We start from the raw sequence: 15,844 nt of genomic DNA, 5'->3' as shown, positions 1-15,844 counted from the left end.
TGTTTGCGTTTTGTCAATACATTAACTGGAGTGTGTTACAGAGAGGCTTAAACCGCTTATCTAGCTATCAAAGGGGCTTAAGCTCGATACCTTACTCGAGTTGTATCTGCTGAGAACCTAAAGGTAGCACGGAAAACTCTCTCTCAAATACACCTCCTTCCACTGGTCCACAAAAGAGATTGGACCATAGCGCTCTGAGAATGCTATAAGCATAAAAGTTGCGCTACACAAAAGCTATTGAAAAAAAACAACATTTATTTGTCTGTCGTTAGATGTATCTGTCTATCTTTCTGTCAGTCTGTCTGTCAATCGATCTTTCAATCTGTTGTCCTCGTTAAAATTTAGTATTAATTTATTCAATGGAAGTTATCAACAAATACAACATGTGATAGTTGTCGCTGACATCACACGACCACATCTTACCTTCTCACACTACACAACCACATCTTACCTTCTCACACCACACGAACACATCTTACACTCTCTCATCACACAACCACATCTTACACTCTCACATCACACGACCACATCTTACCTTCTCACACTACACAACCACATCTTACCTTCTCACACCACACGAACACATCTTACACTCTCTCATCACACAACCACATCTTACACTCTCACATCACACAACCACATCTTACACTCTCACATCACACAACCACATCTTACACTCTCACATCACACAACCACATCTTACACTCTCACACCACACAACCACATCTTACACTCTCACATCACACACCCACATATAACACTCTCACATCACATAACCACATCTTACACTCTCACATCACACAACCACATCTTACACTCTCACATCACACAACCACATCTTACACTCTCACATCACACAACCACATCTTACACTCTCACACCACACAACCACATCTTACCTTCTCACATCACATTTCCACATCTTACACTCTCACATCACACAACCACATCTTACACTCTCACATCACACAACCCCATCTTACACTCTCACATCACACAACCACATCTTACACTCTCACATCACACAACCCCATCTTACACTCTCACATCACACAACCACATCTTACACTCTCACATCACACAACCACATCTTACACTCTCACATCACACAACCACATCTTACACTCTCACATCACACAACCACATCTTACACTCTCACATCACACAACCACATCTTACACTCTCACATCACACAACCACATCTTACACTCTCACATCACACAATCCCATATAACAATCTTACACAACCTAAACATATTCAACTACAGCTACACTCCCAGAGGGGTCACCTTGGCGCCTCAGTTCATGTATTTTTATCACGCCCATCACGCCCGGAAGGAGTATCCGATTTCTCCCTCCGATGCAGCTTCCAGGACCGTGTGAGAACGTCAGCAAGATGTCTATAGTCAAAGGTTAATAAGAATAAAGTGTTTTGATTGGCCAGACTACTTGTGATGAGAACGAATGTTAAAACAAAAAGAAAGCGAAATTAGTTTCATTAACTTAAATAGCAAAGTAAGTAGAACTAATAATACTCTTTCGGTATTTAGTAGAGATTAAATCTGAAAATTAATAGATAAATATTTCTTAATTTGGTTAGACAAACTTTTTTTTTAGTGTACTTTATAGTATGGTAGACAACTGACTATCGCGACTACCATTTATTTTACATATTTAAAAAAAAGAGTGTATTTAACTGTCTCAATGACTTAACACTCCGCTAATGATTTTCTCGAGCGAGTCTTCCATGCTCCTACAGCATACACCCAGTTTGTTTTGGTCCAACCTTTTATGTGGTGGAGACATTTTTTTTTTGGAGAATGTTTCAGTGTGTCTTTAGGCGATCAACAAATAATAGTTCATCTCGAGTCCAGAAAGATTCAAACTCGACTCCCTTCTGTTAGATAGTCATGCTGTTTATACCGCTCATCTACACCACACACAAAAAGACTTTCTTTCTCATCCACACATCACACACAAAAAGACTTTCTCACTCATCCACACAACCACACACAAAAAGACTTTCTTTCTCATCCACACATCACACACAAAAAGACTTTCTCACTCATCCACACAACCACACAAAAAGACTTTCTCACTCATCCACACATCACACACAAAAAGACTTTCTCACTCATCCACACAACCACACACAAAAAGACTTTCTCACTCATCCACACATCACACACAAAAAGACTTTCTTTCTCATCCACACATCACACAAAAAAGACTTTCTCACTCATCCACACTCATCCACACAATCACACACAAAAAGACTTTCTCACTCGTCCACACATCACACACAAAAAGACTTTCTCACTCATCCACACATCACACACAAAAAGACTTTCTTTCTCATCCACACATCACACAAAAAAGACTTTCTCACTCATCCACACTCATCCACACAATCACACACAAAAAGACTTTCTCACTCGTCCACACATCACACACAAAAAAACTTTCTCATCCTATTTTCCTTGAAAACAGCACAACGTATTAATGCTATTTTCTTTTAGGCTACAAAATATTATTCCTATTAGATCCTGACCTATACCCCCCCCCTCCTATATATCTTTATTACCTTTGTTTGTGACTGAGTATGCCACAATCGCTAGATGTCACTGCATACATTGCCCAAGATACTCACCAAGGCCAGCCTCGGCTTCTTAAAGCCATCACACAACAGTAAACAGCTTCATATCCCAGATACTTCAACAGCTTCCTGTTTCCTGAACTTCACGTCTGCCGCTGACCTACTTCTTCTCAATTTTTCTGTCCTTGTCAACTGATAACGGGCTAGTCTAAAATAACCCGTTAAATAAAATTTCGGAAGATTATTCTTTTATATTTTAGGCCATCAAGCTAACTACATTATTTGAAAATCGGTCAGTTAAAAAACTCTATTGATTTACTAAAAAAATGTGTATAATTATAATAAGTTTTGAAATATATATTTCATAGGCGAATACACAATTAGGTCTAACGTACCAACATGCAAAACAAAACAAAAAAAAAAACAACAATCGTCTACCAATCCAAATGTAAACCATCAAACGAAATGGTTTTCTTTAACAATACATGCGAAACATTATTTTAAATATACACCAAGGCCAATCTACAGTTACAAATCGAAAGTCTTTTGGTGTATCCGGTGTATAGAAAACGGAAGTGACGATTAGCAAAGTATTTTTAAAAAAACGCTATAATATTTTTCATTTTTAGCTCTGTTGAATTAAATTTTTAAAATTCTTCCATTGTAACACAAAGAAAATGTTATTATTGAGCTGTCGACAGTGACCTTTCATGATGAAGTCCTGGACATTGTTTCTCATTTTGTCTCCCAATCTTCCTCTTTTTATTTTCTCTTTCGTATTTCTTTAGGTTCCATTAGATCGCCACCACATTTCTCAGTATTTCATTCTCATGTTTGTTTATTTCTCTTGCTGCATTTTTTTTTTTTTGCTTTATGAATTTTTTCTCCCCCCCCCCCCCGCCCCCCACTGCGTATGTGTGCGTGTGTGTATACAATCTTTATTACATTCTGACCCTTCATTCTTTCGGAAGACGTTTATTGTGCCCTAGAATAGGTTCATCCTGGAGTTAGTGGGAAAATTGTAGACTCCCACCATTGCTAGCAAAGGGGTCTGGGGGAGCGCCGCCGCCAAGCACTATTTCTGATATTGAAAGCCAACAAAATGCATATTCTGAGGTATCTACTATTTCAAAACCCTAATGTGCTATTATTACTGACTTTGATCCTCCCGCGTCGTTCGGCGCATTTGCCGTCAAGCTGTTTCCACAAAAATCTGTCACTGGTAATGTCTGAAGCCTCTTCCCACCTGCTCTAAGGACCTCCATGAATGTGTGGCGCCAAGTTGTACTAGGATGTCATCGCAACTCTTCTTATGCGTAATTCATTTTGTCGGAGAACATGTCTCGCAAACCTCATGCGACGCTCTGTCACAATCTTATTAAGGGGTCGACATAGGATTTCCTTGATTTAGACCCGATCTCTATAACTGACTCCTAAGAGCTGTCTTAGCCATCTTTGTTGAGCCACATTGAGTGTTTTTCCATTTCGGCAGATGACTTTTCACTGCACTTTATTAATTGAGCCCCGCCACTGGTAGAAATGTGTAACCTCTCTTGAATACGCACTTGGAATTAAGTGACTGTAGTTTGCTTTAGATTTTATATCGAAAATGTAAGTTTTATCGTCAAAATCATCTGTTGGGGGTTTTAAACTAAAAAAATCTCTGGAGTTATGGGTTTTTTAAAATTCAAAACCCCATTTAGCTACGGTCATAGAATTTGGAAACTGTAGTTTGCTTTAGAATAATATTGAAGAAGGATGTTTTCCACCTCAAAACTCTCTGTAGGGGGGTTTTAAACTCAAAACCATCTGGAGGGGTTTAAAACTTTTAATCTGTAGGAGAGGGATTTAGACTCAAAACCCGCAATTGTCTTGGCTACGCTCAAATAATTTTAGTGTTTAATTTGCTTTTTTTTATATTGAAGAGGTATTTTTTAGCATCAAACCCCGCTTGCGGGGGTTTTAAACTTAAAACCCCTTTGGCTACGCTCATAGATTTCTGAGTGTGTAATTTTCTTTTTTTGAAGATGTATTTTTTAGCTTCAAACTCCACTGGAGGGGAGTTTAAACTCAAAACCCCTTTGACTACACTCATAACATTTTGATTGTATAATTTGCTTTGTTTTTTATTATTAAAGAGGTATTTTTTACCTTCAAACCTCGCTGAAGGGGGGTTTAAGCTCAAAACTTAGTCGAAACCCATTTAGCTACGCTCAAACATTTTGAGTGAGTAATTTGCGTTTTTGTTATATATGGTATTGAAGAGGTATTTTTTTAGCTTCAAACCCTACTGAAGAGGGGGTGGGGGATAACTCAAAACCGCTTTGGCTACGCTCATAGAATTTTGAGTAATTTTCTTTTTTCATATTGAAGAGGGGGTTTATCGTAAATTTTGGAGGGGGGTTAAAAATCGAAATCTTCCTTAACTGTGCTCGTGAAATTTAGGGAATTGTTTGCATTTTTGTTTGTTTTGTTTTATATAAGAGGGGAATTTAGCTGCGAAAACCCCTGGTAGGTGGGTTTTAAACTCAAAACCCCCCTGGTAGGGGTTTTAAACTCAAAACCTCCTTTGCTGTGCTGGGGCAAGTGATAGTTTAGTATTAAAATCTCACCTAAAATAAACAAAATCAATGTAAAAAATCAGTCACTAAATTCCGTACCCCCACCCCCTGCGGGGGGGGGGGGGATTTCATTTCGGGGGGGGGGGGTAGAACCCCAACCCCCCCCCCTGGGCTACGCCCATGTTATGTACACAGCTCACTAGTTACCTAATCAAGAATTTTTATTATTTTTTTTAAAGACACGAAATTTAGAATATATGTTATACAGTATAGAGCGATTAATTTGCTCTTAATAACTACTGAATGTATGGTAGATTTTTAAAAAATAATAGAACAATCGTACTAGACTATCTTTTTTTTTTTGTGTTCTAATTTTGTACATCTGATAATTGTTTTCCTCATCCCGATGAGATTCAAAGTGATAGATTTTATAAAGAGAGAAATCAAAATCATTATGGAAAGTTTTGTAACAGCTCCACTATAATACCTGCTTTTTACCAACTGCTTATTACCAACTGCTTATTACCAACTGCTTATTGCCAACTGCTTATTACCAACTGCTTATTACCTACTGCCTATTACCAACTGCTTATTACCAACTGCCTATTACCAACTGCTTATTACCAACTGCCTATTACCAACTGCTTATTACCAACTGCCTATTACCAACTGCTTATTACCAACTGCCTATTACCAACTGCTCATTATCAACTGCTCATTACCAACTGTTTATTGCCAACTTCTTATTTCCAACTGCTCATTATCAACTGCTTATTACCAACTGATTATTACCAACTATTTATTGCCAACTGCTTATTTCCAACTGCTCATTATCAACTGCTCATTACCAACTGTTTATTGCCTACTGCTTATTACCAATGTCAACTAAATAAAACTGAGACTGTAAGGGCCGGCCGGTCTATCGTTTTGGGACCACCCTGCTTCAGAATAGTATAGAATGCATTTCTAAGTGTACAACATCAGTCAACAGAAAGCCCCCTCCCTCCCAACTCAGCGTGTACAGCCAGACCCCCACACACAGCTAGGCCCGGCCCCTTATCTATTTAACATTATATATGTAAATTGGTACTTCTTTTGGTTTTATTAATTATGTTTTAGTAATGCATTGCATATGTTAATTTAGATTCAAATTATGAGCAAATGAAATGACCCGACCCTTGGGATAGAGGGTCAGTAGAGAACAAAAACAGGGGGGAGCTTGGAGAACGTGAATAAGGGAGTGTGTGTGTGTGTGTGTGAGAGAGAGAGAGAGAGAGAGGAGAGAGAGAGAGAGAGAGAGAGAGAGAGGGTGCAATGCTGGGTTTAACAGAGAGCACGCGACCAACGCATAGTGTCTTCCCCTCCTTTCTGCTCTTCATCTTCCAAGGTGATCGATCCACTGTTTCAAGGTCATCGATCCCAATTCCTAACCCAAGTCGCTCCCGGGACGGAAGAGAAGTACCCAGCTTCCAGTTCTGGCCCTCGAGTTTTGGCCCTCGTACTTTGTGTGTATGTGTGTGTGGTTTTTATTTAGGTTTTTTTTTTCTTAAAAAAAAACTAGGGGCGTTAATGTAGACACACATGGGACAAGGGGCATCACCGGATTGGGCCTTACAGAGTTGTCTTAATTTTTCTTCGTTCCATAGTGACATTTCTTTGCTTGCCAAGAAACAGTTATTTACAGTATATTTGTGTATCAGTAAAAGCACTCCCGTTAAATATAGATGATCTTCAGCACAGAGGGAGTTTTAATGATTTAGATTTCTAGATTTCTGTTTTTTTGGGTTAGTTTTGTTTTGTTGTTTTCTGTTTTAAAAACAAAATCACACTTTTTAAGCTGTAACGTGTTATGTGATTAGTCAGTTATTGTGACCTCTCATTAGTTCACGCAAGCGCCACCTTGTGGTCACAGTCAGTCATCCAATAGTTTGTTGCAAGGTCCACAACCAGATCCAGTTTCGTCGTTGGAACATAACAAACAAGGATCACACAGTTGATAATCTAACAGTACACAGTGTTGGGAAAATATTGTCGGACCGAAACGGAAGCCAAACGACATAAATCTGGGACTCTGGGATCAAGCTGTGCTGGTTCGTGGTGAATCGTCATGCGCCGGTCATAAATACGGGATATAGAGAAGAAGATCGAAATAGAGAAAGGGAGGAAGCTGTGAAAGGGACGTAATCGCGGTTTTTCTCATCACACCAAGGGAGTGAACTGTGCCACCGTTTAGTTTTGTTTTATTTTAGTGATGTGAAGTGCCGCAATTAGAAGCACGAAACTGTGAAGGAAAGGTAAAAAAAAGTTTTACCTCTCTGATTGTCCGATCCTTGGGATAATTGGTCATTGGGATAAGGGCGCTAGGAAAAAGATCTACACCAGCCCAATGGTAGACTCTATGTTCAGTGTCATTCACGAGCAGACGGTGTGGTCACTTAAGTCCTCTGTCATGAGGATGGTGACCAACACGATGGGTCAGCAGGAGATCGTGGTACTCATAGCCGTGGACGGAGGCGAGGATTCTGAATACGCATTTCACTGTAAGTAGTCTCTGTGTCGTCATGGTAACGTTTGGATTGGGTGAACCAGACTGCTATGTGCTGGAACACAAACAAAACGAACATGACTGTTCATAAGTAGGCTAGATCAGGGGTCGGCAACCTTTTCAGTCGGAAGAGCCAAAAATTACAATTTACAAAATTTCAACGCCTTTAAAGAGCCACAAGATTTTTTTTCTTCCAAACAATACATTTTATTAATGCGAGTACTATTTATTTATTTACTTGCATTATTAATTTTTTTGTTATAAAAAAAAAACTAATCTATTTATTCAAAAGAGAAAATATAAATTTATCTTTATATAAATAGTGTATATTATAATAGATATATGGTATTATTGGATAATTACTTACTTAAGTATACAATTTAAACAATTAAACATTTACATACAACACTAACCTGTATTTAACTAACAAACAATTGAGCAAAAAAAATTCAGTGATAACTATGGCTTGCATGGTTCTAGAAAGTTTGGATAAATTTGGCTCATAGCTTGTTTTTAGTTTCACGACTCTAAATTTTCATTTGTTAGTTGGCATCTTACTTTACTTTTAATTGCTTGCTCGCATGGATATGCCGATCCGACGATAGTCAGCCTTCCAAATAGTTCCTAATGCCATCTTTTTCACCTAACTGTAGCAATCTGAAAGACAATTCCATGCGTGAAATATAAGTGCCTCATCTCGTGGCATTTCTTTGAAAGCTGACCACTTTTGTTGCGTTACATACATTTCTGGAGCTCCAACTCTTCCAACTTGATTTTCAACTCTGTATATTTTCCACTACACAAAGTTTTACTTTAAAAAGCGATCTATTGCGTGTCCAGGATCAATTTCAAATGGTTTGATGTGGATTTCGGTCTATTAGCTGAGATTTTTTTTTTATAAATGCTACAGTCGTTTTATTAGTTTTAAATTGCTCAAATAAATTCATTTTTAATTTTTCTTACTGTGTTGAAGTACCTCGTGTCAACAGTTGCCTTGGTTTTATGGCAATATTGCTTTACAAATTGAAAATAAAGTAATTGAACTCTCTGAATAATTTCTGCAAAAAGATTTTTTTTTCTTTAAAACAAACTAATTATTCTGCCAAAACATAGACTGGGTATCCCTTTCCCTGTAGTTTTAGATTCAGTTCATTTGATTTATACATCATAAAGTAAAATGCTTGTAACCATTTGTCGTTCTCTAATTCAGGGTGATTTTTTCCTTTATCTTTTAGGAATGTATTTAATTCATTCCAGCACAAAGCAAAACGTTTTAACACCTTACCTTTGAAAAGCCATCGCACTTTATTGTAAAGAAGGAGATCAAAATACTGAGTCTCCATTTCGTTAAGAATTTTTTAAACTGACGATGATAAAGTGCTTTTGACAAGATACTGTTAAAAATATTGATTACCAAATTCATAACCTTAACTATTTCGGCCGGAAATGTTTGGACACAAAGCGCTACTTAGTGAATTATGTAGTGAAACGTAAGAATTTCTTCTTGGGGGAGCTACCAAGCGCGTCCCCAGGTGGCGGATAGGGGAAAGACCCTTAGATATAAGGGTTAGCTGTGAATAGCAAATAAACAGCCGCGGACCAACTGGTTTGCAGTCATGGAGGTGAAGTATTCCAGTGGTTAGAATATTTACTAATTCCTCACATCTCAGAAATCCAGGGAAATGATTGCAAAAAGCGAGTATAGGGCAGATGAAACCCGTTAGCTAGGGATAGCAGTTCATCTAGGAGAGAAAACTCCGAAAATACACACCTGCTGCCTTGCAGATGATCTTGGATGATCAAAGGCTATGGGAGCACACACAGAAAGAAAAGCTGAAGTCGGAGTCAATGGGCCTCCTGGCGCATAACACATTGACACGCAACCTCATCTATGTTGGAGTTCAGTAACGATTCTAATAGATGTGGCGTCCTGCCTGTGGAATCCCGCCGCGCAGGTAAGGGGCCGGGCTCTACGCCTCGAAGGAGCCCACACAAGCGAGCTGGTGGTTCTTCTACTTTGGCCCCAAATCACCCCAATAGAAAGAAAACTATATGGAGAGCTCCCTGATTTGGAAACCACTGCGCAGTTCATCTCATGTATTGGTCTAGTCATATGAACACTTCAATATAACAATGAGAACGATGAAGAAGAAGAAGAAGTAAGAATTTCTTGGTTTATTTTGCGCCAAAGAATTGTAGTTGCTCCTTTAGTTTTTCATGTCCTACTTCTGGCTCCATTAGTTGATATTAAAACGATTTTATTTATATAGCTTACAGTGCCTTCAAAGTATTTTTGCATGCCATTAGTTGTATCTTCTCCTCTAGTTTGTCACGAGAGCGGTAGAAATCCTAGAAGTTTTTCTTTTGGATCTATGTTATGTGACGAAAAGTTTAACTTGTGTCGTGTATTTTATGTCGCAAGACTCATCTATAGCAAGTTATAAGGCAGAAGAAAGTTGAATATCTTCCACCTGCAAATATTAACATTTCAAGACATGGGGGCGGGGTGCGCTGAAAAGTGAGTACAAGTGGTTGAGAGATAGAATTGAATCAGAACAATTTTTAAATGTTTTTATTTTTTATAAAATAAGTAATATTTGCGCATGGAACTAAAGAGCCGCAGCTGAACATCGAAAGAGCCGCATGTGGCTCGCGAGCCGCAGGTTGCCGACCCCTGGCTAGATGAAGCTAGCATTATACTCAAGAATACAATTGAATGTTCAAAAAGCTTTTATAATGTCTCTAATACTACTGTAAAATCTAGAATACTTCTAGAATGTCTTAAATACTACAATAATGTTTATAATACTACTAGAATATCTGTACTAGAAAACTGCTATATGCCTAAAACGTCTAAAATACTACTTGTTTGTCTAGAGTCTAGACTACTTCTATACAGTCTATAACACTACTGGAATGTCCAGAATACTAATAGGATGTCTAGCATACTAGATTTTCTAGAATACCACTAGACTGACTGTCCTTACTCTTACCAACTCTGGCTACTACTACTAGTATGTCTCAACTAAAACTACTAATTATAGAACTTTAAGAATGCTATTAAAATGTCTAGAATAGCTTACTATAAGAATGTCTAAATCGCTACTAGAATGTATATAATACAACTACAAGTATAGAATACCTATAGAATGTCTAGATAACTACTAGAATATCTAAAGTACTACTAGATTTAACATAGCCGGATTTAACAAGGTGGAGGCCCTGGGCATGATTTTTTAGAGGCTCCTACACGTTTTCGAAAGCGTCATTAAAAATTCCCTTATATTTTAAAGTACGACATATTTTAGAAGAAAGAAATAAAGTACTTTTACATTTTATCGCGTTTTCATTCTTTTTTTTTTTTAATTTTGATATGCATATGCATATACCTTTAGTTTAAAAAAAAATATTTTTTTAGTTTGTGGATGGTAAAGCCCTGGGTTGACGCACTGCTGTAAATCCGAAGCTGCATTGAATGATGTTAATTACGAGCATGCTACAAGTGGACGCGTCTTAATTCTTAACCACGACAGTGTTACCAATCTTAAGATTTAAAGCAGTGCTGATAAAAATGGCGTAAAATAATACATAGCTTGGGATATGAAATATAAAAAGTCATATGGAATGTAAAAAGTTGCTGACCCTTCGAAATTCGGATATTTAAAACAAAATCTGTATTGTGAGGGCCCATCTCTTGTGAAGTCCCCGAGAGTATAACCTTTCTGGCCTTCCCCTTAATCAAGCTCTGAGATACACTTATATTTTGAGGATTTATCTTCTTGATTTCTCTTCGTTATTCTCATAAATGTCAAAGGCCTATGCACTGTATTTGTCTGATGTGTTTTACCTTCAAAGAATATAATTTTGCAGACCAGCCCAATTTTAGGCTTGTATTACTTTGAGATAATTTGTTTGTATTTGTGGTTTTAAATATTGAGTTTAATCGTGAAATATTTATAAACCGTTTTTTTTTATATTAATGTCTAAAAAAAAAAGATAAAAAAAGACAAAAACGAAAAAAAAATAATTTTAAATCCATTCCTCCTTTATGAAGCTGATGACTTTCTGTTATCTCAATAACTAATGAATGGTAGTTTTGAAAAAAATGAGAAATGTTTTACCCTGTCCCAATAGTCACAAATCGATACTGTGACCTCATTCTACCTCTTTTTAGAAACCGGGGTCAGGTAAAGAAGTCGCAGAACAAACATGTGTTAATTATAATCACCCAATCAGGGAAAGAGGTCAGGGAAAAAGTCGTATACTTCAGTTCCTTTTTATAGATCTCCGCTCCCCCCCCCCCCCCCCCACCTTCCAGTCCCTATCGGATGAAGTCTACTCTGCGTACCATTAACAATTCAGTATACACTTTTTTTTTTGTTCCAGAAAGGTAGGTTCAATATATTGTGAAAGAATTAAAAATATATTCCATACAAGCTCCTCCTGAGAGCGGTCTCTTTAAAAAAGTGTTTTAGAGGCGAAGAGAAATCAATCCCATCTCCACTTGCCAGCTTCGGCCCTAAATTGTAGTCTGACTAGTCTCTAACTATAAATGTGAACCTGTTCATCTTATTTTCACAACTTTTTGCGACACACATTTTGTGTTTCATGTATTAAGTAACTTTTTTTTTTGCATGCCAACTAAAACTCACTAGCTGATAGCTGCTCGATTGTAAAGTAACATACGCGATTTAACTGACGTCTGATTCGCTCAAGAGTGTTATATTAACAGCTTAACTATGTTCAAATACAAAATATTACTAATACATTATCACTTTTGGAGGCGCTTGACTTCCAAACTTGGGGTCCCGGGTTCGAATCCAGGTGAAGACTGGGAATTTTAATTTCGAAATCTTTGGGGCACCTAGCTTTAATGGCTGCATCACATTAGTTGGGGAAAAGGAAACGTGGTTGATAATTTTTCTGGCCACATGACACCCTCGTTAACCATGGGCCACAGGAGCCGATGACCTTTACATCATCTGCTTCATAGAACGCAAGTTCACTTTACTTTATCATCCCTTGTATAAGGTTATTCCTTGGCACTGCTGTGCTGGGTGCCAAACGTTATTTTGCTTCTTTGACACACAGGTTCTGAAGATCAACTGAAATGGGAAAAGTATCGAGGGCGAAAAACTGAAAGATCGAGACATGGATTCGAGGTAAATGAAGGACCACACGAGTAGCTCTTGGATTGGCTTAAAGTACCACCAGTAGTATGCGTAACACAGTTAGAACAGCATTGGTCTCAACTGAAACGAAGGAAGGGACGTCTGCAATTTATAAGATAAAAAGTGCGTCCACTCCTCGAGTGATTTGATTATTAATATGTCAGATATGTGCAGAGGTGTAGTGAGGGGGCACGATGGCCCGGGAGCCACCCTCAGGGGGGCGCCACACTCAGCCTATATTTCTATGTGATGTTCATGGGAAATGGGGGAGGGCGCCCATAATGTACCTTTTCCCGGGCGCATGTTTTGCTCACTACAGCTTTGGATATCGATACACAAAAATAATTTAAAATTATTTTATTACTCCAAGTGAATTATTTTTTTTTTCCATTTCTACCGAAAATTGATTGGTTTTTCAAATTTAATCATTTTTTAACAAACCAATTAAAGCAAATAAAAGGGCAGATTTAGGTGCAGAGAAAGGTTAAAGGTCATATAGTCATTCGTATCGTATATTTTTTTTTTGCCACTTTGCTTTTTCGATCACAGAAATCGATTATTTATGTCCCTGAATTTTTCTCTCTTCATTACTGTGACATATTTGAATCGATTTGCCGAGCGTAGCCAGCGATATTATATTTGCCTTTATTTATCAGTAGGCATTTAATGTGTAGTGAAAAAAAAATTGTGTTTAGTGAATTTTTCTTTTTTATAATAACCGCAATCTGCCTCAATGTCTGCTGGATCGCTTGGGGACTCAATAAAGTTTTGCTTACAAGTTCTCTCCCTTGTGATCCATCTGTGTGCGTGGGTGTGTGTTGTTTAATGGATTCACAAAGTCTAAGATCTGTCCGTTTGTATGATAATGTGTTTACGGCCCGTCCATTTCTAGTTCTTTTATATAGCTAGTTAAATTTTGATAACTTCTTCACTTCGAAAGTGTTCACCAAAGCCAGCTGCCAGCCCATTTCTTAGTAATTTCTTTTAACTTGTATTGCTGAATCTGTTTGTTTTTCCTAAAAATGTACATTCCTGGACTTTCTTTAGCAATATATAACAGTCGTTTTTCTGATAATAGCAATATTAATATGCTATTCGTTTTTTAATGTATTTGTAAATACCAACTATTAGCAATTAAACCGCGTATAAGTACAATCATATGAAGTGGTAGTTAGATTCACTGCTTGTAAATCCACATCTTTACACAAGTTATCGATAATTCCTAAATCGCCTAATTCCAAGCCAATCTCTCAGAGTTTTAACCATGCTTACTTCAGAAGTCTGTCAACACCTCCCCCCCCCCCCCCCCGAGAAAATAAAAACACTCGCAATAAATCCTAGCACTCTGGTCCAACTACTCACCGATTCGCGCTAATTGAACCATGTTCATTATTTAGTGACTCGTATCTAGCAAGTTTGATTTCGACATCGATCAATCGCTTCACCTCAATTTGAGTTAGGTGGCTGCTGGAAGTGTGGGGAGGGCGGGGAAGGACAAATAACAGCGCGTGCCACGCTTAATTTATTCTGCTTTTCAGTCATTAACTCCAACTGAAGTGAAGTCAATGTCTTGGTCCAGGTCCGATGCAGCTTCATTTGAAACGGAAATGTCTTCCATTAAGTCTGAAGTAAGCATGACCAGGTCACCGCAGGCCGGGACGTCTGTTAGGTTATCAGACCCAGGGATTATGAGAGTTACCGTGAACATTGGCATCTGGATGACTTCCCACGTAGCGTTTTTTTTTTGTTTTCCCCTTTAACATTCATGAAATTGTCTTAATGTTAAAATAGACTCAAAGAAACAGACATGAAACTATGACAGTTCCCTGAATACATTAAATGTAGACATACTTATCATGTCACTAAAGGAAAAATCAAAATGTACTCATAATTAGCCAATTTTACAATACAAACGTTCTTGACATTAACCAAAGCGCATCATGACACAAATCGTATATTCATGTATGCAAAAGAATACTTAGGACGATTTAAACGATTATACTATATGTAAATCAGGCACATATTGTGGAACATGTAAGTTTGATGATCGCGCTCTCAGAAGTCTCCATCACTTAGTTTTGTTGTCCTTTGTGTTGTGTTTAAGATAGTGATGTAATTACGAAAATACTGAATAAAGAACTATAAAAAAAAAGCTGGCCACTGAAAGAGATTGCTGGAGAGATCTCACATGTGTCTCTCTGTGGCATCTTACGTCTCGAGAGACTATCTTTGCAACTTCTGGTGTGACTAAAGAGGCCAATCCTTTTTATAAATACTTTTAAATTGTTAGTCTAGATCTATTACAAATTTAATTACATGACTGATTCAAACTAATTGATACAACTATGCTTAATATAAACCTTGTTTTTTTAAAAAAGTTTTTTGTTTTGTTTTTCTTGTTTTTGTTATTTGGTTGGAGACCGTTTTAGTTTGGGGTCCTGACATTGTTTATTTTGTTTATTTCATAACCTTCCCTTCTTTCTCATTGCCTTACGTTTTATTTAGGTTTCATTACATCGCCACCACATTTCCTCATACCGTTTGTCTCCCCCCCCCCTCGTAGTTTAGTGTTTAAGGAACGTAAACGGATCTTGCATATCAAAACGTAAACAAAGAACAGATTACTCTGATTAACATTTTAGTTTGAAAAGCACCAATAGCAACTTCAAATATTTCTTCAATGTGAATAAATATGAACTTAAAAAAAGACACAAAACAAGTATACAAAATATTTGTATGAAAATATTAAAAGTACAATTTAAATCACAAAATGTTTAAAGATTTTTTCTATAACTTTCAGCAAACTGAAATTCACATCACGTCTCCACGTGTTCCTTGTTCTCCCTATACCACAATTGAACTTCCGGTCTCCAAGCCCCGCCCAACTATTTAAAAACTATTTCATCATTTCTTAAAATAGAAAAAAAACTTTTTCATTAAACCCGAGAAGCGACACACAAATATAACAATA

At 37.4% G+C, this 15,844-nt stretch overlaps 1 protein-coding gene across 2 annotated transcripts in view; it reads left to right on the top strand.

Moving 5' to 3' along the window:
• Positions 1-15,844, top strand: part of LOC106057779 (universal stress protein YxiE-like) — a 77,888-nt gene that overhangs the window by 29,408 nt on the left and 32,636 nt on the right. The window contains exon 1 of one of the 2 annotated variants that reach the window (XM_056027264.1): positions 6,652-7,697. The exons of the other annotated variant lie outside the window; for it this stretch is intronic. Coding sequence (XP_055883239.1) covers positions 7,544-7,697 — 154 coding nt within the window. The 5' untranslated portion in view covers positions 6,652-7,543. Of the gene's footprint in view, positions 1-6,651; positions 7,698-15,844 lie in introns of those variants that run through there. 2 annotated transcript variants of the gene reach the window in all.

This window comes from Biomphalaria glabrata, chromosome 4 (genome assembly GCF_947242115.1).
Source record: "Biomphalaria glabrata chromosome 4, xgBioGlab47.1, whole genome shotgun sequence".
NCBI lineage: Eukaryota > Metazoa > Mollusca > Gastropoda > Planorbidae > Biomphalaria > Biomphalaria glabrata.
This window is presented reverse-complemented; position numbering and strand designations above follow the sequence as displayed.